This window comes from Hyla sarda, chromosome 3 (genome assembly GCF_029499605.1).
Source record: "Hyla sarda isolate aHylSar1 chromosome 3, aHylSar1.hap1, whole genome shotgun sequence".
NCBI classification, from domain to species: Eukaryota; Metazoa; Chordata; class Amphibia; order Anura; family Hylidae; genus Hyla; species Hyla sarda.
The window spans coordinates 203,449,269-203,474,739 of NC_079191.1; the positions used below are offsets into that span (position 1 = coordinate 203,449,269).

General features: G+C 43.5%; 1 protein-coding gene across 3 annotated transcripts in view; it reads left to right on the forward strand.

Annotated features, from left to right (window-relative positions):
* Positions 1 to 3,098: 3,098 nt before the first annotated feature.
* The window catches only part of LOC130362027 (CD109 antigen-like), a 193,585-nt gene continuing 171,212 nt past the window's right edge, over positions 3,099 to 25,471 (forward strand). For 2 of the 3 annotated variants that reach the window (XR_008891248.1, XM_056565874.1), the window contains exons 1-3: positions 3,099 to 3,342; positions 23,868 to 24,028; positions 25,105 to 25,133. Coding sequence is in view for 2 of the 3 variants with exons in the window: in XM_056565874.1 (XP_056421849.1) it covers positions 3,275 to 3,342; positions 23,868 to 24,028; positions 25,105 to 25,133 (258 nt within the window). In the remaining variant the exon portion in view is untranslated. Of the gene's footprint in view, positions 3,343 to 4,200; positions 4,303 to 23,867; positions 24,029 to 25,104; positions 25,134 to 25,471 lie in introns of those variants that run through there. The other variant, XM_056565875.1, reaches the window with a different exon arrangement.

Genomic DNA, 25,471 nt, shown 5'->3' on the forward strand with positions numbered 1-25,471 from the left:
AAAATATGGAGAAAAACTGTTCCAGGTTAAACCCCCCCAAAGGACGAGGGGGCCCTCCCTCCGTCTGGAGAAGAAAAGGTTTAGTCTAAAGGGGCGACACGCCTTCTTTACCATGAGGACTGTGAATTTGTGGAACGGTCTACCTCAGGAACTGGTCACAGCAGGAACAATTAACAGCTTTAAAACAGGGTTAGATACATTCCTGGAACAAAATAACATTAATGCTTATGCAGAATTATAAAACTACATCCCTTTCCCTTATCCCTTTACACCCTTCACTTCAATTCCCTGGTTGGACTTGATGGACGTATGTCTTTTCAACCATACTAACTATGTAACTGGTGCCAGGAAGTTAAACCAATTTATAATTTGCTTCTATTTAAAATCTTAATCCTTCCAGTACTAAACAGCTGTTTTATGCTCCACAAGAAGATGTATAGTTCTTTTCTGTCTGACCACAGTACTCTCTACTGACACCTCTGTCCATGTCAGGAACTGTCCAGAACAGGAGAGTTTTGCTATGGGGATTTGCTTCTACACTGGACGGTTCCTGACATGGACAGAGGTGTCAGCAGAGAGCACTGTGGTCAGACTGGAAAGAACTACACAACTTTCTCTGTAGTACACAGCAGCGGATAAAAAATCCTCCAAAGTCCTCTCAAAAATAAAAGAAGCAATCTGATAGATTGCTATGAGCGACTGGACTGGTTTCTTCTGCACAGGTTTTGCTAAATCTCCTCCATCGGCAGCCCGAGGAAGTGCACTTAGAGCGCAGGAAACAGCCTTTCGCTACGAGGTCGCTCCTATGCGTCTACCCGCTGTACATTTTCACCGTATTTGAATAAAGTATTCTGCTATCAAGTACCCCGGGTGAGTGCATCCTTTCATCTCTTTCACCTACCGTACATGCCTGTTGTTGTTGGAGTGCACCCCCGGGACATCTGCCTGACTGTGTGACTGTTGGCATTTGTCCTCGTGGGAGTTGGCTTTTTGGGCGGCAGTGTCGGACTTTACTGCTCTCACGTTCAGCCTGCTCAGTAATGCGCCCTCTCACAGATGGCAATGCATTTCCGTCTATCATATATCCATTCTTTATGTGGACTCCAGAATCGAGATTTCCGCAGGAGAAACATCTGTTGCAGAAATTCCAACGTGTGCACATCGCAGCAGAATCCCCTTGATCAGTGGGACTCTACTGCTGGGGAATCTCCATACACAATTCTAATGCGAAATTCCGCACGTAAATTCTATTGTGTGAACATACCCTTAAGTGTGTGTGGATGGCATCTAGCAGCCTACACTAAACAAGTGATGCCCAGACACTGGGGGCTCCAGACACTGAGGGGCCTCACAGTGGCCATTGTAAAGGGAGAAGGAAGGGGAGCAGCCCATGCCTGAGAAACTGGGGGACCATTCAGTGCCTGTTGTGAGGGAGGAAGAAAAGGGGAGCATGGTGTGCCAGGTTACATCCCAGGTAGTGCTAGTGTTGTCAGCAAGAAAGTGCAATGGATCATCTCTAAGGCCCTTATATAAATCAGCTGAATGATTACATGAAGCTGCAGATACCTCAATTATTGTGGCCCTTACCTCTGCAGTATGCGGATTATGTAACTCCTGGTATGTTGCATATCTATGCAGCTGTGATACAACCTTGTACACCGCAGCTGTATTCGGTTTCTAGTGTGTTGAGCTGGGTAAGGCAATGGTGTAATAGGGTCTGGTGGTATTAACCCTTACTTGTCGTGACGCCAGGGTAAGGTTTGCTTAGTATTGAAGGTCCTGCCGCCAACCGGCCCACAAATGGCAGGGATAATAAATGGAATGTCCACAGCAGATTTTATGAGATAACTGGAGACTTTTACTTGAACTTTTATGCAACAGTCTTTACAATTGAACAGTTTCTCTCGAGGTAACCGGGATGCAGGTTCCTCACAGGCTTTGCTGGGATCTGTAGTAATGAGCTTTATGCAGGCCACCGTGCTACTAATTATAAGATTTGAGTAGAATAGAAGTCACACAGGATTGATAGGTTGAGCTTTATAACTCACGGTTTTAGTGGCAGCTGGTTCTTTAGGTTTTGGCCTAGTTGAGATGAATTGAAGATATGCTGATTTGCGGATTGTGCTTGCTTGATAGTCCAGCAGGAAGAGAGAGAATTTAGTGACTACAGCCCCTTATATACTAAGGAGGCTGGACTAAGCTCATTGGCCAGCAAACCTGTAGGTCCTGAACCCAGTGAACTCTGGGTACATCACATGACCCAGGAAGTTCCTTAAACAGCCGTACATTCACAATTGTAGATCAATAATATACTTATAAACACAATTATATGAGGCAATCAAGGGGTAAGTCCTGCAGGAGAGCCCTGTGGAGATGGAGGAACTCTAGCTGAGGGGACTTAACACAAGGGACAAGGGACAGACTAGCAAATGCATGGGTTTATTAATGTAGAGAATACTGAAGCTACATATGGTTGAATAGATGCATGGAAGTTTGAACGGTCTCATGATTTTTCTGTCGCACTGACAAACCAGTGTTCTGATGGGGTACCTTATTGTCTTCCATACACGTCTCCATCTTCCTCTGGCCTGTTGTGTTGTTCTAGTAGTGAGCAGCACTAGAACATGTCCTATTGTACATTTCATCTTGTGTCATGTGAAATTCATTATCGCCACCCACGCAATAGTAGAAATAGTATTCTGTGTGCACAGGCCAGTTGTTTCATACAAAGCTTGAATATAATTCATAGAAAAATCTGCAGGCTAAGGGGTTTCTGCCTTCTGGCTTTATGGAAGTAATCTTATACCATGTACCCTGTCTACTTCTGACTCACTTTGTGGCTAGGGAATATTTTCCACATTATCATTAGCTTACTTCACGTCTAAACTCATCAGTATGGGTGTGGTACATACTTTACGCTTCGCACGGACGCATCCTATTCTTTCTTTCTGAAGCCCGCTCTCATCTTCTGTTTTGAACACAGGTATATATTGTATTCCTCGGTAGAACAAGCTTGAGTACAGGGAAGGGGCTGCCAAGAGCAGCCGGCAGCTGACATGTACAGTATTGGCAGCGAGAAGGAAGCAGAGAGGGGCGGTGTGTTACTAGGCTGACTGTATGAATCACTGACTGCTGTGAATATTAACATGATTTACTTCTTTGCTCCAATAAGAATGTCCCGAAGAGAAGATTAAATCAAAAAAAAAAAATAAATAAAGCCTGTGGGAACAGCGAGAAAGTAGAAGAGCCCGTGGAGAACTTGAGACCGAACAAGATGCTGCTGAAGGGCCTGCTCATTTTCCCTCATATTCTTTGCTTCTTGTCATCATATGCGGCGTCAGGGTAGGAATCTTATTTTTGTCTCAACACGGGAAGTGTTACATGGATTATAGGATGCAGTCATAATATGTAGTAGGAAAATAACGGTCAGCTGCACACTTAAACAACAGCATGACCAGACCGTAAAAGTTTACGTGCATGTATTGTATGCTTAGTGCTGGGGGTTGTATAAGAATAGAAGATAATGGTAAAAAATGCAGAGTACTGAGCACACATGGAGGGAAAAGAGTTATGCTAAATGTTTTTATAAAAATATAGGGTTAGGCATAATCTGCAGTACTAGATCATGTGTAATGTGGAAAGCACTAGACCAGAGCGATGTATGATTCTCCCTGAATGTATATTACAAATACTAAAGTCATATAGATAGCAATGCTCATTCAAAGGGGCATGCCAGCTCTTTACTATGCTGCCTTGTGGATCACTAGAACAGTGTTTTCCTAACAGTGTGTCTGCAGCTGTTGCAAAACTACAACTCCCAGCATGCCCGGACAGCCTTCGGCTGTCCGGGCATGCTGGGAGTTGTAGTTTTGCAGCAGCTGCAGACACACTGTTAGGAAAACACTGCACTAGAAGCATCACTTAAAATAAATCCAAATGTAACCATAGGGGGGAGATTTATCAAAACCTGTCCAGAGGAAAAGTTGCCCAGTTGCCCATAGCAACCAATCAGCTCGCTTCTTTCATTTTTAACAAGGCCTCTGTAAAATGAAAGAAGCGATCTGATTGGTTGCTATGGGCAACTAAGCAACTTTTCCTTTGCACAGGTTTTGATAAATGTCCCCCATAATGTCCCTGATGCCGTTGTTTTCAAATAATATTTAATAATATTTTATCAATCATTTTAAATATTAGGGGACATTGGGAAGGTGTCATTATCAGAGTGTGTCTACTGTCCTAAATGATCAAGGATAAAACCCCCAAGACATTCTTCCCCTGGCAGTTTAGCATTAAGATAAATGGGTCCAACAGCTGGGACTCACCATGTCCAGCCGCTCGAACCCATCCCCGTAATCTCCTGCTCAGTGCCCCGGCTGTCTGCATGAATGAAATGTGTCCACCACGGCACAAAGCGCTGGCCGACACGCCCCCCCTTCATTCATCTCTATGGGATAGCTGGAGATACAATGCTCTTGTATCCCCAACTCTCCCATAGAGATGCATGGAAGGAATGTGTCAGGACATCTGACCTTACCAGGTTTGCCTTCTAAGGCTGGGTTCACACTGCAGAATTTCTGGGCAGAATTTCTGCCAGAGATCGAGCCTGCGGCACTAGGACCGAGCAGACTGCATTGCTGCCCCCATAGATTGCAATGCATTTCTGGGTGGATATTTTGGGAGATCTGCTCAGAAATGCATTGCCATCTATGGGGACGGCAATGTAGTCCTCGCGGTCCTAGTGCCGCCGGCTCGATCTCCGGCCGAAATTCTGCCCAGAAATTCCACAGTGTGAACCTAGCCTAACATGCCCCTACTACTGAGGTGACACACTATAAAAAACCTCCTTCCTATGTAATCACCTTACTACTGTGGTGACACACTGTAACAAACCTACTCCTCATGTGATCACTTTGCTACTGGGGTGACCCACTATAACAAACCTCCTTCCCATGTAATCGGCATACTACTGGGGTGACACACTGTAACAAACCCCCCTCTCACGTAATCACCTTACTACTGGGGTGACACACTGTAACAAACCTCCTCATGTAATCTCCGTACTACTAGGGTTACACACTGTAACAAACCTCCTCCTCACATAATCACTGTACTACTGGGGGGACACACACTGAGGCAGAGCGGTGCCCCCATCAAGAGGGCACTGTAGGCAGCTGCCTATTTTGCCTATAGGCAGAGCCGGCCCTGACTTTGGATGCATTCACACACACATGATCTGCAGCGTATTTGAAGTTGTAAAATCCGCAATTGCGGATTTTACACGGCAATTTTGCAGATTTCACAATTGCAGATTTGCAATTGTGCATCCTGTGTGTGTGAATACACCATTTATATTTCTGTGACAAAGCCCTTTCTAATCTGAATGTGCCTGTGTCTTTCTGACTGCAGCCTAATACACAGCTTAAAGTGACACTCCCTTTTTTTTTTCATAGGGGCATTAAAGAGTACCAGTCACCAAATAATATTTTCTAAACTAACTCAGGCTATGTTCCCTAACTACTCTTAACACCCCTCCCACCCTTTAACGACGCAGGACGTATATTTAGGTCCTGCGCCGGCTCCCGCGATATGAAGCGGGGTCGCACTGCTACCCCGCATCACATCGCGTCGGTCCCGCCGCTCGTCAACGGCCGGGACCCACGGCTAATACCACACATCGCCGATCGCGGCGATGTGCGGTATTAACCCTTAAGAAGCGGCGGTCAAAGCTGACCGCCGCTTCTAAAGAGAAAATTGAAAGTATCCCGGCTAGTCAGTCGGGCTGTTCGGGACCGCCGCGGTGAAATCGCGGCGTCCCGAACAGCTTGCAGGACACTGGGAGGGCCCTTAACTGCCTCCTCGGTGTCCGATCGACGAATGACTGCTCCGTGCCTGAGATCCAGGCAGGAGCAGTCAAGCGCCGATAACGCCTGTGATCATGATGAGAGATCAGTGTGTGCAGTGTTATAGGTCCCTATGGGACCTATAACACTGCAAAAAAAAGTAAAAAAAAAAGTGTTAATAAAGGTAATTTAACGCCTTCCCTAATAAAAGTTTGAATCACTCCCCTTTTCCCATAAAAAAATAAAACAGTGTAAATAAAAATAAACATATGTGGTATCGCCGCGTGCGTAAATGTCCGAACTATAAAAATATATCATTAATTAAACCGCACGGTCAATGGCGTACGCGCAAAAAAAGTCCAAAGTCCAAAAAAGCGTATTTTGGTCACTTTTTATACCATTAAAAAATGAATAAAAAGTGATCAAAAAGTCCGATCAAAACTAAAATCGTACCAATAAAAATCACGGCGCAAAAAATGAGCCCTCATACCTCCCTCCCTGGGGCCAGAAGAGGACATTTTTAAACGTATAACTTTTCCTGCATGTAGTTATGATTTTTTCCAGAAGTACGACAAAATCAAACCTATATAAGTAGGGTATCATTTTAACCATATAGACCTACAGAATAAAGATAAGGTGTCATTTTTACCAAAATATGCACTGCGTAGAAACGGAAGCCCCCAAAAGTTACAAAATGGCGTTTTTTCTTCGATTTTGTCGCACAATTATTTTTTTTCCGTTTCGTTGTGAATTTTTGGGTAAAATGACTGATGTCACTGCAAAGTAGAATTGGTTACGCAAAAAATAAGCCATAATATTGATTTTTGGGTGGAAAATTGAAAGGGTTATGATTTTTAAAAGGTAAGGAGGAAAAAACGAAAGTGCAAAAACGGAAAAACCCTTAGTCCTTAAAGGGGTTAAAAAAAATTCTGAGCTTTAAAAAGCTCTGTATCTTACCTTTCTTCTTGCTCACATAGTGCAATTTCCCAGAAGGAGAAAGTGGGTGTTTCCAAACAGGCATGACATCACTGAAGTCTACTGTGATGAATTGAAGACCTCAAGCTCAGTGCATCTTTCACTGAGACTCTTTGCAGCATTGAGTGAGGCTCATTGCAGCTTTCAGTGAGGCTCTGTGCAGCTTTCAGTGAGGCTCTGTGCAGCTTTCAGTGAGGCTCTGTGCAGCTTTCAGTGAGGCTCTGTTCAGTCTGTAGTCTGTGCAGCTTTCAGTGAGGCTCTGTGCAGCATTCAGTAATGCTCTGTTCATCTTTTAGTGAGGCTCTGTGCATCTTTCAATCTTTGCAGCTTTCAGTGAGGCTCTATGCATGTTTCAGTGAGGCACTTTGCAGCTTTCAGTGAGGCTCTTTGCAGCTTTCAGAGAGGCTCTGTGCAGCTGACAATCAAGCTCAGTGCAGAGAAACACTTCCTGAGTTTGGTCTCCTGCCAGGCTGGGAGGAGACCAAACTCACTATACTAATTGTGTCAGGGAACAGAAGAGAGCCACCTAGTGGCCATTATTTCTATGACATTTTAGACATCCGGGGCACAGGCCATGGGCGTGGCTTAGGGCAGAGACACAAAAAGAGTGGGATAAGGGGGCGGAGCCACTCAATGTTGCACGACCCCACAAAACTTTGCTCCATGCAGCTGATGCTACTTCAAGCCAGGGAACACAAGTGCCAATGGGGAACCTTACAGCACGGATGTATTAGGTGATGCTACTTTATGTTCTAAGCTGAGATAAGGCTCATGTGACAGCAGCAGAGGGGGTTAAAGTTTTTAACAGGTTTAGACACCTGTGGTGTAGAGTGTTGTGGAAAATTATTTCAACTATAATAATCAGATATACCAATTGCCAAGTAACGGAAAAGCGCTCAAGATTTTTACCCATGTGAAACTACAACTCCCAGTATGATATAAGCAGTGGTGAGGGAATGCTGGGAGTAACTGTTTTACTAAACATAACTGCAGCATGTACAAGTAACACAATCAGGAGAATACAGCATGATATTATAGACTCACATGGGCGTCTTCTCTGAGTCAATCACAGGGGGCATCTTCTCTGATCGGAGGAGATTACTTTTCCTTTATATTCTCTATCCGGTCAAGGCCATCCTAATGACTTCTCCTGGCCATGACTCGTCTCCACAGAACCTGACAGACAAACATTTTAGGCTCTTTTTTCCAGCACAATCCTCACCTATATACAAACCCCCCATTTGTATGGTCCCTCGGTAATAGTGCCCACATATATAGTTGTAGGCCACTCTGTGCACCCATATACAGTTGTAGGCCCCTCTGTGCCCCATATATACGTATAGGCCTCTGTGTGCCCCAATATATAGCTGTAGGCCCCTCTGTGCCCCCATATATAGTTAAAGGCCCCTCTGTGCCCCATATATATATATATATATATATATATATATATATATATATAGTTATAGGCCCTCTCTATGAAACAGAATATAACTCAGGATCAGTACAGGATAAGTAATGTATGTACACAGTGACCTCACCAGTAGAATAGGGAGTATAGATCTGGAGTATAATACAGGATATAACTCAGGATCAGTACAGGATAAGTTATGTAATGTATGCACACAGTGACCTCACCAGCAGAATAGTGAGTGCAGCTCTGGAGTATAATACAGGATATAACTCAGGATCAGTACAGGATAAGTAATGTAATGTATGTACACAGTGACCTCACCAGTAGAATAGTGAGTATAGCTCTGGAGTATAATACAGGATATAACTCAGGTTATTCGTCGGTGGGGTCTGGGGATGGGGGAGATTAGGACTCTGTCGAGGAAATTCCTTGACAAGAGGGTCCTGTCTTCTCATTTCCAGAGGCCATTGGCGCTCAAGGACTGCCCAAGTCGGGATCTGGAGGTGGGTTTAGAGCTTTTGAATTCTATCAGGATCCCCTTGAAGTTTTGGGACTTGACTTGGCGCTAATTCCATGGGAAACTGTGTGTGAGGGACAATCTGAAGTGCAGGAGCTCTGATGACCGGGGATGTCCCCGCGAAGAGTGTGGAGGCATGCTGGAAAGCATGGAGCATTTTCTGCTTCATTGTCCCTTTAACACAGAGGTTTACACCAGGGTGGGCGCTTCCATTGGTTGGCCTCGGCTGGCCAGTCTCTCCTATGCGGAATGGGCCTATGGGGCATTCAGAAACCTTGGAGGCTGGGACCGGTGCACTTTATTCCTAGTCAGCTCAGTGGTTAGGTACTACACGTGGAACACACGGTGTTTAGTGTCGACGCAGCGTAAAATCCTCCCTGTGGATGTGGTGGTTAGGAACATTCTCGGTGACCTGGTGAAGGTGCGTTCTCTGGAGTACGAGAGGCTGGGTGCTGGCAGGGCCTCTCGTCTATGGAGGGGCTCTGCCTTTAAAGTGCCTTAGCCTGTTGTCTCCCCCTGGTGGTGGGCTGATGCTGGCACATTAGTCTTTTTATATCATCTTGCTGTAGACCATACAATGATCCCAGAACTGATCTGTTAAAGTCACAAGCAGGTGATGTCTCATCTGATTGTAGTTGTACTAGAATCTCTCTCTTTTCTTCTCCATTTGGCCCAGACTGCCATGATGACTTATCCTGGTCACATCTCATCACTTTTCCAGGTCATTCTAAACCAATTCACAAATTTCCCATCCTTCTGTCTCCTTTACACTGTTACATCCAACTGCTACCTAAAATGATTTGCCTGCTGTCCAATGCAACCCAAATTCTGTACTGCAGATATAATTTTTCCCTACAGATAGGGCTCCTAGAGTTATTAGTACCACCCAGTTAAAGTGCATCCCCATTGTTCCAACAAAAATATTTAAAGTAGATAATGGTCCAAAAATAATACTTACCTGGCCCTTTAGCTGATCACTATTATCAATGGGGTATTGGCCACAGTCATGTTTAGCTTGGTACAGACAGGAGTGGTGTTATCATTGGGCCGCACTGCACCAAAGGGGCACCCTCTCATAAGATGCAGGTTTAAAGTAAATGGTGGCTAATTCTGAGGCAGGATATGTTTGCTATTGACAAAAAAATCTGTACAGTTGTTTTCAGTTGTTTTACAATACCGTTGAGAGTGTGAATTCCCGATGTTTCCTAGCCAAAGATATTCTGAAAGGACACCTTTTTGCTATTAGTTTTCTCTTAAAAAATTTGACATGCTTGCATACACCCTGGGATTTTGCTTATTTATATAACACACATACATTATCTGCAAAATCATGTGATTTAGTATCAAATAAAATAACCTCATCCCCTTCTTCATACCTACCAACCACGATTCTCCCCAGGAACAGAAAGGCATGACCCCCGCAGGAAGCGACAGCCGACACACCCCCTCCATATATCTCTATGGGAGAGTCGAAGATAGCCAAACTTCTCTACCATAGAGATATATGGAGGGGGCAAGTCTGCCACCGCTTCGTGCAGGGTTGGCACGCCCTGTTATGGGGAGAGCTGGGGCCCCGTACAGGAGATCGTAGGGAGTCCCAGCAGTCGGACTTCCCACATTCTAAAGCCTATTGAGTGGGTGGGGTGTGATGTCATGATGGGCGGAGCGTGACCTCACGAGGGGGTGTGGCAACCCCAAAGCCCACTTCCAGCATTCGGAACTAAATGTTTTGAACGCTGGGGAGTGGAATACCCCTTTAAAACAAGGGCTGCACACAAATATACAGAATCCACTAAATCCACTAATTATAAACTTCCTCAGGCGCCTAATTATGCTATTATTCCGAACCGTAGAAAAATAAATTAAATACTGGTTTATGGTGAATTCATATGTTTTTGTGCTATAAAGCTATGTTCACACGCCAGAATATTTGCACAGAATTACGTATTGGAATTCCAAAGATTCTGCAGCAGCATTGATTTCAATAGGATTCTTCTGCACTTTGCACATCTGGTGCGGAAATTTTAATTCTGGTGTCCACAGAAAGAATGGACAAGGCCTTTCTTTCTGTGGACTCAGTACGGAATGCATTACCGTCTATGAGACGATGCATTCCCAAACGCCTCACAGTCTGCAGAATGCCCATGCTGAGATTTTCCATGCAAACATTCTGACATGTGAACATAGCCTTACTGTAGGCAAGCTGATGCTGCTCCAGGACTGGTAAGTGTCCCAGCAGGTATGGGGACCCCTGGTGGGATTTGCAGGAGCTGTTTTCTTTATTAAATATTCAAAAATAAATAAATAAATGTAACACACCCATATTACAAAAGGTCTTTATTTCCATCAGTAACAACATAAGAAAAGTTTTTGGATCTGACAGTGCCCATTTAATGAATGGCCTAACATACTATAATGTAATAGCTACAATTAAAAGGGATACTATAATTAGTGAAAAATGTTTTGAAATGTTACTCAGACATGTCTGATGTTTTGATTGCATTGGGTCTTAAGGATTGAAGCAAGCAACAACACAAGTACTAGCCATCCACTAGCCTCAATGTCCCCATAACAGGGAAATGAAAGGTGTTCTCCCTGAAGTTCTGCCAGAATGCATCCAGTGCTGTGCAAGTCACAAACCTGAAATAACTGTACCAGCCACAGAGCTGTAAAACTGTGCCAGCTACAGAAATAACTTTTCTCCATGACTCTACTGTCCTACCAAATAGAGAATCCAGGACACTACTGTCCTACCAAATAGAGAATCCAGGACACTACTGTCCTACCAAATAGAGAATCCAGGACACTACTGTCCTACCAAATAGAGAATCCAGGACACTACTGTCCTACCAAATAGAGAATCCAGGACACTACTGTCCTACTAAATAGAGAATCCAGGACTCTACTGTCCTACCAAATAGAGAATCCAGGACACTACTGTCCTACTAAATAGAGAATCCAGGACACTACTGTCCTACCAAATAGAGAATCCAGGACACTACTGTCCTACCAAATAGAGAATCCAGGACACTACTGTCCTACCAAATAGAGAATCCAGGACACTACTGTCCTACCAAATAGAGAATCCAGGACACTACTGTCCTACCAAATAGAGAATCCAGGACACTACTGTCCTACCAAATAGAGAATCCAGGACACTACTGTCCTACTAAATAGAGAATCCAAAACAATAATGTAATACCAAATAGAGAATCCAGAACAATAATGTACTACCAAATAGAGAATCCAGAACAATAATGTCCTACCAAATAGAGAATCCAGAACAATAATGTCCTACCAAATAGAGAATCCAGAACAATAATGTCCTACCAAATAGAGAATCCAGAACAATAATGTACTACCAAATAGAGAATCCAGGATACTAATGCTCTACCAAATAGAGAATCCAGGACACTACTGTACTACAAATACTACCCTCTGAGATTAGTAAGAATGTGACCACCTTTTTAAATGGCTTTTCTCACAAAGACAACACCTGTTGAAATATTAGGGCATTTAGACATCATTTACCCCTTAAGGACAGACCCATTTTACCAGGTTCTTGTGGTAATGGTGGTGGGGTGTGTGGTGCAGGGCAGATGTTGTTGCCCTAGGGGCAGATGGTATTAACCCCTTGTGTTTGTGACGCCAGGGCGGGGTTTAGCCTTAACCACCCAAAGGTATAGCGCTGGATCCTGGGCTAGGCACTGGGGCAATGAAGACACTGATGTCAAGTTACGGCCAACAATAGCTTTACTGAGGGTAGACAGTTGTTACAGTCTATTCAGTACAACTAGGGCCCAAGGACGTGATCAGTGACACAGAGACCTTGCAGGTTTGCTGTGACTTGTAGTAGACAGGAGAATGTAGTGCAGGCCACGCTGGATAGACAGAAGACTTGACATGACTGACAGGACATGACTTGTAGCTGCAGGACGTGACTTGTAGCTGTAGGACTTGACTTAAGGCCTCCAATGTTCTGGACACACACACTAAGACAACTTGACCTGGACCTCAGGAACAAGAGAGAGAAGCTAGCTCCACCCACGGTTTATATGGGACTAGCAGGGAGCCCATAGGTCACCTTTGGGGTCAGCCGGTCACTAGTACCTCCTGGGTAACAATCACATGGTACATTTATTAAAGATTCAACACATAATATAGTACACAACATATTTACATGGGGGAAACAACTGCAGGGACCCCTGGCGACACTGAGGGACACTGCCTGACAGGGCAGGAAAGGTAAGGGGAGACACCATCCCATTCTGGGTTACCACACTCTTTATTTTTTTATTTGACATGTCTCTTTAAATGGTAATAACTTTCTGAGTGGAGCAATTCTGAGAATGTTTCTGGTGACATATTGTACTTTAGTGGTGCATTTTTGCTGACACATTGAGCATTTTTTCTGGAAAAACTCAAAAATATAGTGAAAAACTGGAAAATTTCTGGCGTTTTTTTAAATAATTTTTTTATGATATTGACTGTAAAAGTAATGTTATATTTATTCTGTGGGTTGGTACGATTATAGCGATACCCATTATGTATAGCTTTATGTTGTTTTCCCTTTTCTGAGCAAAATTTTTTCCCCTTTTTTATGTTATAATTTTTTTTATAGGTTTTTAATTTTTTGTCCGGCGCCAATAAGTGAGGGCTTATTTTTTTGTGGGACAAGCTGTGATTTTTATTGGTACCATTGTTGCGATACATTCTACCTTTTGATCTGTTTAATTCTACTATTTGTACTAGAATTGGCGAATTTTGTGCTTTTTTGTTGTTTTTTTACGGTGTTCACCGTGTGGGATAATTTACATTATAGCTTTATAGTACACATCAACATCATTACGGATGTGACAATACCTAGGTTGTATATGATTTGTGTTTTTTTTTATTATAATACCAGGCTTTTATTGGGAAAGGTGCATTTATTAAATTTTTTTTTACACTTCATACTTCTATTGAAGAACCTTTTATTATTTTATTTTTCACTTTTTACAGGTTATACTATGCTGCAATACATTTGCACTGCAGCACAGTATAACCTGATGAGCTGCAGACACTGTGGCTGGATCTCACAGGCTTCTGTAGCTTGCAGACAGGAGGCTATCACCTGGTCTCCTGCTGCCATAGCAACCAATGGCAAACCCGCGATCGTATCGCGGCGCTGCCGTTGGTGAACAGGGGGAGCACCCTCCCCTGTCAACACCATAGATGCTGTTTTCAGGATTGATCACGGTATCTATGGGGTTAATGCTGCCGAAACCGGTGTGATCGCAACCCCGGCAGCTGCGGCGGGACCCCGATTGTGATTGACAGTCGGGTCCCGCCACTGATCTCCTAAGCTGCGCGCGGCAGAGCGCAAACGTGTCGGGTGCTGGGACGTATGCATAGGTCCTATAGTAGGAAGGGGTTGAAGAGGTACTCTGGTGGAAAAACAATATTTTTTTTCTTTTTTAAATCAACTGGTGCCAGAAAGTTAAACATATTTGTAAATTACATCTATTAAAAAATCTTAATCCTTCCAGTACTTATTAGCTGCTGAATGCTACAGAGGAAAGTCCTTTCTTTTTGGAACACTGATGACATCACTACCACAGTGCTCTCTGCTGACATCTCTGTCCATTTTAGCAACCGTGCATAGCAGATGTATGGTAAGGGCAGCATGGTGGCTTAGTGGTTAGCACTGCTGCCTTGCAGTGCTGGGGCCTTGGGTTCAAATCACACTAAGGACAACAATAAATAAAGACTTATTATTATTATTATTATTATAATAACTTCAGCAGAGAGCAGTGTGTTCGTGATGTCATCAGAGAGCATTCCAAAAAGAAAAGAATTGCCTCTGTAGTATTCAGCAGCTAATAAATACAGGAAGGATTAAGATTTTTTAATAGAAGTAATTAACAAATATGTTTAACTTTCTGGCACCAGTTGATTTATAAAAGAAAAATAATGTTTTTCCACCGGAGTACCCCTTTAAGTCCGAATGGTCTCCTGCTAAAAGTTTTCCATTTATGAGCCAGATTGGAGGGAGTGACTCCTGCTCTAAAGAATCCCACCCATCCATGAATTGTATCTATGCCTGCCCTGTAACATTTCCCTTGTCTCTGCAGACGTGGCTACCCCATGTCTAAAACAGTTAATTGCTGGACACACTGGGGGAGAATTATCAATACCTGTCCAGAGGAAAAGTTGCTGTGTTGCCCATAGCAACCAATCAGATCGCTTCTTTCATATTTTAAAAGCCTCCGAAAAATAAAAGAAGCTATCTGATTGGTTGCTATGGGCAACTCAGTAACTTTTCCTCTGGACAGGTGTTAATAAATCTCCCCCACTGACTTTTTTTGCTGAAATAAACCATTTTAATTTTAATCTGTAACAAGATTCAGTCCTCACTAAGCATTCATGACATATGTTAGTATTGCTTATTTACTTACTGCTCCTCCTGCTGGCCATTTCTGTAGTTAATTTAAGCTAAAGTGTAACACATGCAGACATGATCCTATAACACAGCTGTAATTTAGTAAAACCTCACGAAAAGACCACCTCTATAAGAAGACCATCTAAGTAATTAAATTAATTTTTAGTGATTCATTTTCACTCCACCATACATTTTGTGTGGTGGCCCAGTATGGGGGGTGTTACCCCGTGCTCCTGCTGTCCTGTCAGGAAGCCTCCTTCAGTGTCCCCAAGGCCCCCTGCACTTGTTTCCCCATTGTAAATATGTTTTACCATGTGAAGTGTTACAAAATGTAATGTTGCTTTAAAAGTTATACCATGTGATATGTCATGTGATTGTTACCCAGGAGGTATCAGTGACCAGGTGGTCCCAAGAGTGACCTATGGCCTCCCTGCTAGTCTCCCCCATATAAGCCCTGGGTGGAGCTAGCTTTTCTCTCTTTGAGCTCTGCTCTTCTGCTAAGCTGAGGTCCAGTGCAGTCGCCTAGTGTGTGTGTCCAGAGTGTTGGAGGCCTCAATGTCCAGTCCTGCAACCACCATCAAGTCACAGCTTTATGAGTCAAGTCAAGTCAGTCCCTGTCATCTGTCAAGTCAGCGTGGTCTGCATTCAATTGTCCAGTCCTACTACAAGTCCAAGCAAGCCCTTAACCCCTTAAGGACTTAGCCCTTTTTCACCTTAAAGGGGTACTCCGGTGAAAACCTTTTTTCTTTTAAATCAACTGGTGCCAGAAAGTTAAACAGATTTGTAAATTACTTCTATTAAAAAATCTTAATCCTTCCTGTACTTATTAGCTGCTGAATACTACAGAGGAAATTCTTTTCTTTTTGGAATTCTCTCTGATGACATCACGAGCACAGTTCTCTTTGCTGACATCATTATAATAATAATAACTCTATATTTATTGTTGTTCTTGTGGGATTTGAACCCAAGGCCCCAGCACTGCAAGGCAGCAGTGCTAACCACTGAGCCACCATGCTGCCCTTCACATACATCTGCTATGCACAGTTCCTAAAATGGACAGAGATGTCAGTAGAGAGCACTGTGCTCGTGATGTCATCAGTGTTCCAAAAAGAAAGGAATTTCTTCTGTAGCATTCAGCAGCTAATAAGTACTGGAAAGATTAAGATTTTTTAATAGAAGTAATTTACAAATATGTTTAACTTTCTGGCACCAGTTGATTTAAAAGAAAAAAGGTTTTCACCGGAGTACCCCTTTAAGGACTCGGACGTTTTTTGCAATTCTGACCACTGTCACTTTAAACATTAATAACTCTGGGATGCTTTTAGTTATCATTCTGATTCCGAGATTGTTTTTTCGTGACATATTCTACTTTAATATAGTGGTAAAATTTTGTGGTAACTTGCATCCTTTCTTGGTGAAAAATCCCAAAATTTGATGAAAAATTAGAAAATTTTGCATTTTTCTAACTTTGAAGCTCTCTGCTTGTAAGGAAAATGGATATTCCAAGTAAATTTTTTTTATTCACATATACAATATGTCTACTTTATGTTTGCATCATAAAATTGAAGTCTTTTTACTTTTGGAAGACACCAGAGGGCTTCAAAGTTCAGCAGCAATTTTCCAATTTTTCACAAAATTTCCAAACTCGCTATTTTTCAGGGACCAGTTCAGGTTTGAAGTGGATTTGAAGGGTCTTCAGCTTAGAAATACCCCATAAATGACCCCATTATAAAAACTACACCCCCCAAAGTATTCAAAATTACATTCAGTCAGCGTTTTAACCCTTTAGGTGTTTCACAGGAATAGCAGCAAAGTGAAGGAGAAAATTCACAATCTTCATTTTTTACACTCGCATGTTCTTGTAGACCCAATTTTTGAATTTTTACAAGTGGTAAAAGGAGAATATTTCTACTTATATTTGTAGCCCAATTTCTCTCGAGTAAGGACATACATCAAATGTCTATGTAAAGTGTTCGGCGGGCGCAGTAGAGGGCTCAGAAACGAAGGAGCGACAAGGGGATTTTGGAGAGTACGTTTTTCTGAAATGGTTTTTGAGGGGCATGTTGCATTTAGGAAGCCCCTATGGTGCCACAACAGCAAAAAAAAAAACACATGGCATACCATTTTGGAAACTAGACCCTTGAGGAACGTAACAAGGAACAAAGTGAGCCTTAATACCCCACAGGTGTTTCACGACTTTTGCATATGTAAAAAAATAAACAAAAAAATTTCACAAAAATGTGTTTCCCCCCAAATTTCACATTTTTGCAAGGGTTAATAGCAGAAAATACCCCCCAAAATTTGTAACCCCATCTCTTCTAAGTCTGGAGGTACCCCATAAATTGGCCTGAAGTGCACTACGGGTGAACTACAATGCTCAGAAGAGAAGGAGTCATATTTGGCTTTTTGAGACCAAATTTTGCTCGGGGGGCATGTCGCATTTAGGAAGCCCTCATGGTGCCAGGAAAGCAAAAAAAAAAACACATGGCATACTATTTTGGAAACTAGACCCCTCGATGAACGTAACAAGGGTTAAGTGAACCTTTATACCCCACAGGCGTTTCACGACTTTTGCATATGTAAAAACATTTTTTTTTTTTACCTAAAATGCTTGTTTTCCCAAAAATTTTACGTTTTTAAAGAGGGTAAAGGCAGAAAATACCCCCCAAAATTTGTAACACAATTTCTCCCGAGTACGACGATACCCCATATGTGACCCTAAACTGTTGCCTTGAAATACGACAGGGCTCCAAAGTGAGGGCGCCATGCGCATTTGAGGCCTAAATTAGGGATTGCATAGGGGTGGACATAGGGGTATTCTACGCCAGTGATTCCCAAACAGGGTGCCTCCAGCTGTTGTAAAACTCCCAGCATGCTTGGACAGTCAACGGCTGTCCGGCAATACTGGGAGTTGTTGTTTTGCAACAGCTGGAGGCTCTGTTTTGGAAACAGTGGCGTACCAGACGTTTTTCATTTTTATTGGGGAGGGGAGCTGTGTAGGGGTATGTGTTTATGTAGTGTTTTTTACTTTTTATTTTATTTTGTGATAGTGTAGTGTTTTTAGGGTACAGTCGCACGGGCGGGGGTTCACAGTAGTTTCTCGCTGGCAGTTTGAGCTGAGGCAGAAAATTTGCCGCAGCTCAAACTTGCAGCCGGATACTTACTGTAAACCTCCGCTCTGTACATTCACATTGGGGGGGGGGGGGGGGGAACATCGAGCTGTTGCAAAACTTCAACTCCCAGTATGCGCTGACAGACTGTACATGCTGAGAATTTTAGTTTTGCAACAGCTGTAGGCACATTGGTTATGTATCACTGAGTTTGTGACCTTACTCAGTGTTTCACAACCAGTGTGCCTCCAGCTGTTGCAAAACTACATCTCACAGCATATACGGTGCATGCTGGGAGTTGTAGTTTTCAACAGCTGGAGGCACACCAGTCGTGAAACACTGAGTTAGGTAAAAAAAACTCTGAGTTTCACAACCAGTTTGCCTTCAGCTGTTGCAAAACTACAACTCTCAGCAGTCACCGACAGCCAATTGGCATGCTGGTAGTTGTAGTTATGCAACCAGCAGATGCACCACTACAACTCCCAGCATGCACTTTAACTGTTTGTGCAAGCTGGGGGTTGTAGTTATACAACAGCTGAAGGTACACTTTTCCATAGAAAAAATGTGCCTCCAGCTGTTGCAAAACTGTAAGTCCCAGCATGCCCATAAGGGAATGCTGGGAGTTGTGGTGGTCTGCCTTCTGCTGTTGCGTAACTACAGCTCCCAGCATGCCCTTTTTGCATGCTGGGAGCTGTTGCTAAGCAACAGCAGGAGGCTGTCACTCACCTTCTGCTGCTGCTCCGGGCACAGGTCAGTCCAGCCGCCACCGTCGCTCCTGGGGCCCCGATCCCAACAGGGACGCCGGGGATCGGGGGCCCCCAGCTCCCGGGGTCTTCTTCCCGCACCCGCTCACGTCCTCCGGAAGAGGGGCGGAGCGGGTTGCGGGAGTGACACCTGCAGCAGGTGCTCTGATTGGTTGGCCGGTAAACCGGCCGACCAATCAGGGCGATCATGAGGTGGCACCAGTGCCACCTCACCCCTGCTGGCTATGGCTGTTCGGGGCCCTTAGAGACGGCCCCGATCAGCCAGTAATTCCGGGTCACTGGAGACCTGATTGACCCGGAATCGCCGCAGATTGCTGGACTGAATTGTCCAGCGATCTGCGGCCATCGCCGACATGGGGGGGCATAATGACCCCCCTGGGCGATATGCCGGGATGCCTGCTGAACGATTTCAGCAGGCATCCGGCTCTGGTCCCCAGCCGGCTAGCGGTGGGGACCGGAATTCCCACGGGCGTCCTTAAAGGAGTAGTCCAGTGGTGACTCAGTGGTGAGCAACTTATCCCCTATCCTAAGGATAGGGGATAAGTTGCAGATCGCGGGGGGTCCGACCACTGGGGCCCCCTGCGATCTCCTGTATGGAGCCCCGACAGCCCGCGGGAAGGGGGCGTGTCGACCTCCGCACGAGGCGGCGGCCGACACGCCCCCTCAATACAACGCTATGGCAGAGCCGAAGCGCTGCCTTCGGCAATCTCCGGCTCTGCCATAGCGATGTATTGAGGGGGGCGTGTCGGCCGCCGCTTCGTGCGGGGGTCGACACCCGCTATCTGGGCCGAGAGCCGGGGCCCCATACAGAGAGATCGCAGGGGGCCCGCGATCTCAAACTTATCTCCTATCCTTAGGATAGGGGATATGTTTTTCACCACTGGACTACCCCTTTAAGGACTCGGAATGCAGGGCGTATCCATACGCCCTGCGTCCTGAAGAGGTTAAGGTCTCTGCGTCACTGGTCACCTCCTTGGGCCCTGGCTGAACTCTATAGACTTTACAAATTGTCTACCCTCAGTAAAGCTACTGTTGTCCGTAACTTGGCATCAGAGTCTTCATTGCCCCCGTGCCTAGCCCAGGATACAGTGGTATACCTTCAGGTTGTTATAGGCTAAACCATGTCCTAGTGTCACAAATACATGGGGTTAATGCCAACTGCCCGAAGAGTAACAACATCTGCCTTCATCACACCCCGCTACCACATTTGCATGGTGGCCATTTTCTTTGAGAAATCCACTTGTCTTCTCAAAGAGTTTTTACTGTAGTAAGGTAAAGAAGTGTAACATACAGATTTTCCAGTCGATTTTCCCACAGATTTCACCGCTGCTACATTAAAAGTGATCCACAGGGTACAAATCTGTTCATAAATGCCTGCTCAATTTTTCCTGAAGAAAATTTTTCCTGTGTGAATTTCAGAGGCGGTTCTAGACTTTTTGAGGCCTTAGGCGCAATTCTGTCATTAGGCCCCTGTCCCCTGACCTGTGAATCTAAGAGAATGGTGGTGCATACAGTGTATGCATTGCCGCTCACCAGTGGAGTTTCATTAGTTAGTGATTCATTTTCACTCCACCATACATGTTGTGTGGTGGCCCAGTATGGGAGGTGTTACTCGTGCTCCTGCTGTCCTGTCAGGAAGCCTCCTTCAGTTTCCCCAAGGCCCCCTGCACTTGTTTCCACATTGTAAATATAAATATAAATGGGAGTTTCTCAAGATTTGGGGTTTAAAAATATAAAATAATACCTCCACACCAGGACGACATATCACTACTGCAAGGGCTAATACAACATACTGTTATTAAATAAAACCCACTATACACAGACCAATATCACAAATAAAACCACTATACACAGACTATTGACACATAAAACCACTATACAGACCAATATCACGAATAAAACCACTATACACAGACTAATATCACAAATAAAACCCTTATACACAGATCGATATCACGAATAAAACCACTATGAAAAAACCCACTATAGACAGACCAGTATCACAATAACACCACTATACACAGTCAGTGGTGACCGACCCTGGCTCTACACAGGCTATGCAGACCATATACAGGTGAAACTAAAAAAATTTGAATATGGTGCAAAAGTCTATTGTATTTCATTACTGCAACTTAAAAGGAAAGGAAGCATGAAGTGTTCCAAAATCTCCTGGTAGACGGATACGTTGACCCTGAACTTAATGAAGCACAGTGGACCAACACCAGCAGATGACATGGCTCCCCCAAATCATAGTAATTGGGGGGGGGGGGGGGGGGGGGGTTGGTGATTTCGTGAGCTGTAACCATAATCATCACAGTTATGACAAATCACGGCTTGAACTATATTGCTTTGTATGTAATGAGTCTCTCTCATATATTAGTTTCACCTTTTAAGATGCATTACTGAAATAAATGAACTTTGCACGATATTCAAATTTTTCTAGTTTTACCTGTAAGTGATTACATACAGTTGCATCAGGTAACATCTTCTCTGATCGTAGTCATTCAATTTCTTTTTTCTTCTCCATCTGGCCCAGACCATCATGATGATTTCTTCCAGCCACAACTCGTCTCCACAGAACCTGACAGACAAACATTTTAGGCTTCACACTTTTCCAGCACCTATTACGCTTTATACAGTAATAATAACCCCCTGGATGTTCTACACAGTAGCATTGGTAGATAAGTGGGTTGGAGGAAGAGTAGGCCCCCACATTAGGTAGTTAGGTCGCTCCAGTAGGTAGACAGGTCCCTTTACAATGTTTCCCCAATAACCTGAATAGGTAGGTGCCACCTGTAGATAGGTTCTTCTGAAGGTAGTTATTCCCTGTAAGCAGCAGTAGTCCGCTACATGTAGAGGTTGCTCCCTGTAGGTAGGTCCTCCTGTAGATAGTATAGTTGCAGTCCTCTGTATATAGTTGCAACCCCCCTGTATATAGTAGTAGCAGTATCCTGCATATAAAAGTAGCAGCCCCCGCATATAGGAGGAGCAGTCCCCCTTTAGGTAGTAGTAGTAGCAGCCTCCTTTAGGTAGTAGTAGCAGCAGCCCCTTAAGGTGGTAGCAGTAGTAGCCACCTTTAGGTAGTGGTAATAGTAGTCCCCTTTAGGCAGTAAAAACTGCAGCAGTTCCCTTAAGGGAATTTTAGGTGGTAGCAGCAGTCCCCTTTAAGTAGTAGTAGTAGACCCTTTCAGGTAATAGTAGTAGCAGCCCCATTGTACACATCGCCACTCACTTGGGAGGTGAGTTATGCAGCCGCCTAAGGCCCCACATTCAAGGGGGCCTCGCAGCCACTTAACTCACCACTCTAAGTGAGTGCATTGTACACATCGCCACTCTGCAATCCCGGGTTGGAGACACATTTAACGATAAGCACTAGTGGTAGTGCCGCCTCTGGTGGAAATAGTCTTATGCTACCTGGGATCCAAGGCACAAGTCTTAGGTGTAACAATGAAGATCTTGTTAAATATGTCTTGCTTTGCACCATGCTGCTCAGTGTATTATAATCACTGTCAGTGCTTTCACTTCATGGTGAGCATTCTGAATGTGATATCTAAGCAGCCATGTGGATTACTGAAAGTTATATCACTGTGCAGAGAATTCACAGCAGATATGTTGCCTGTACTACCTGTCCAGGTGTACATGAGCCCAAAGGCTAGCCAGAAAGTAAATATGCAAACACTGTGGAGAAGACGTATCAAAACTTGTGTAGAGGAACAAACCTTCTGCCTCAATCTAGAGCCACACATAAGCCTATTGACGCGCCATATTCCCATCCATGGTGCATGCACAGGATTGGAAGCCGTGTGCGTCAATAAAAGAAGGCGCAAGTATTACATCACAGGGGAGGGGTGTTGCGGCCTGGGGCCAAAGTGGACCCCCCAGCTACACCTCTTTGACACTTTGGCCCCCATAAAAGTGAGTTTTTAGCAAAATAACAGTTTATACAAAGGTATGCGTTGTGTCCATGGACAGGTGTTTCCCAACCAGGGTGCCTCCAGCTGTTGCAGTTCTATAACTCCCAGCATGCCCAGACAGCCAAAAGCTGGAAAAAAACACTGCCATAGACGGAAATGTGCTTAGACTTTCATATGCATAGAACATGTGACAGATGTTTTTTAAAGTTACAACTCTACAAGAACAGTCACCTCAGTGCTAATATACAGTGATCCCTCAACTTACAATGGTCTCAACATACAATAGTTTTCACTGTAACTTGAAACCAGACTCAACATACAATGCTATGGACAGTCCAGATCTGCAAAACGTGTCAATGGCTGGAAGAACAGACCAATCAGAATGGGCATTCACTGGTAAAACACCTGTATTACTGAAGTGTGTGCACTGAATTCCTGTCTGGTAGTGCCCCCTACAGTACAGGGAGGTATTGCATGTTCTGTACTACTCTTTATCTGTGCCAGGGTTAGCTGCTCCTTTGAACCTGGTGTTCCATTTTACTTTTTTAGGACACTGTGTGTAATGTACAGGACCCTGAAGAAGCTGTCCTCTACATAGACAGTGATTTACAGCTCCCAGCAGATCTTTCTTTCTTTTATATGGAAGGACTTGCTTTATCTATATTAGTTATCTACTTATTTTTCTTTAATCCTCACTTTTTCCTATTTTTGGATGACATTTTTGTGGCTTCAGAACTGATTACCAGGTTTCCACAGAGTTATGGTCTCAACATACAATGGTCGTTCTGGAACCAATTAATATTGTAACTTAAGGGACCACTGTATTGATATTGTTTAAATTGCTGACTATTTGCTATGCTTTTTATATTCAACCTAGTCACACAGTCTTGTATTGCATGTGTTTTGTTTTATCAGGCCAACATATCTGCTGACCACTCCTTTAGATATTCGCTCAGGAAAAAATGTAATTATAGGAATTGATCTGTTACCAAACAGTCCACCAACAGTAAAGGTTCAAGCTGAGATCCTAAAGGACAATATTACTCTGCTTCAAGGAGAAGGGATATTTCAAAGAGGTAAGTACGGAGCATCAACTAGAGAGTTCAATAGGAATACAGTGGATAACATGCTATGGGGGAGATTTATCAAAATCTATGTAGAGGAAAAGTTGACCAGTTGTCCATAGCAACCAATCAAATTACTTTTTTAATTTTTCAGAGGGCTTTTTTAAAGGTCCTTTATGTTTTGGCATTTCTAGTATGCTGCATGCTGCAGAAAAAGCAATTTCCAAGGTATATGCAAATATGAGACATATGAAGTAAAGGAGTTCCATATTGTAGCATAACATAGTAACCTAGTTTGTAAGGTTGAAAAAAAGACGATTTCATTGAGTTCAACCTAAAACCCTAATAACAAGTAAGGTATGATAATACAGTAAGAACATATATTGAAACAATAACTGCTTCTTTTATAAAGTGTGTATCAAGGTACTTTTACTTAGGTACTGAAACAGGTACACGGGGAGGTGCCTAAAATATAACCTGCAAATACTATGCCAGTTAATTATGATAGGCCCACATATATCTCTCCCGTGCTATTTATATGCGTCACTCTCAACGCATTTCTTTCACAACATGTGACGTCTTCAGGGGAGTGTATAATAAACCTTAGCACACAGTGTTAAAAAATGGGCCAAAGTCACATAGAGATCGCAGATAACTTGATCCCCCATTCACGTGGGGTGAGTGAGTAGTTTATCCCACAACACCTGTAACCCTTGGTACCACCAATCCCAAATGTCAGAAAAACAGCTGTTCGTTGGGAGTGCAAGGGTATAAAACCACGGCCATAGGGTGCATCCAATGTCGGCTGTGTGTGAATTTGCCCGTCCTGGAGACATTAAGGTGGTCCGGATAACTATATCCCTTATGGTGATGCGTGAACCTGCAGGGGCAGAGAGCCGTACCTAGTGGCTGCTCTGACTCCTGCTTTTGTAAAGTGGAAAATCTCAAATACTCACCTAAGTATAGGCTGTTATAATAAAAACCAAAACATCGTCAATATCAAAACATTATCATTACAAACTCGGCATTGCTGCATCACCAATCTGTGCTCTGCTGAATTTCTAATATGTCCACTTTTTTCTTTATAGGTACATTTGGAAAACTAGTTCTCCCACAAGTAAGCACTTAAGAGATGTCGATTTTGTTAGTGTCCTGCACATAATATTTATTTATTTATTTATTGCCTGTTCTTGTCCATCGCATCAACATATTGCATGGAACTGTTCAATTATTCCATAACACTTTATTGGTGATTGCATGTGGATCAGCTCTTTCATCTGTTCTGTTGCCTGAGTATCTTATTTTACCTACTGTATAACGATTAGACATTTATGTGCAATTGTTATTTATTCTCAATTGTTATTTATTCTTTTCATCCTGTTATGGGCAAAATTAACAATGTTGGTAAATTTAACCATGTGTGAACATGACCTTAGAACTGAGGTTTTATTTTAT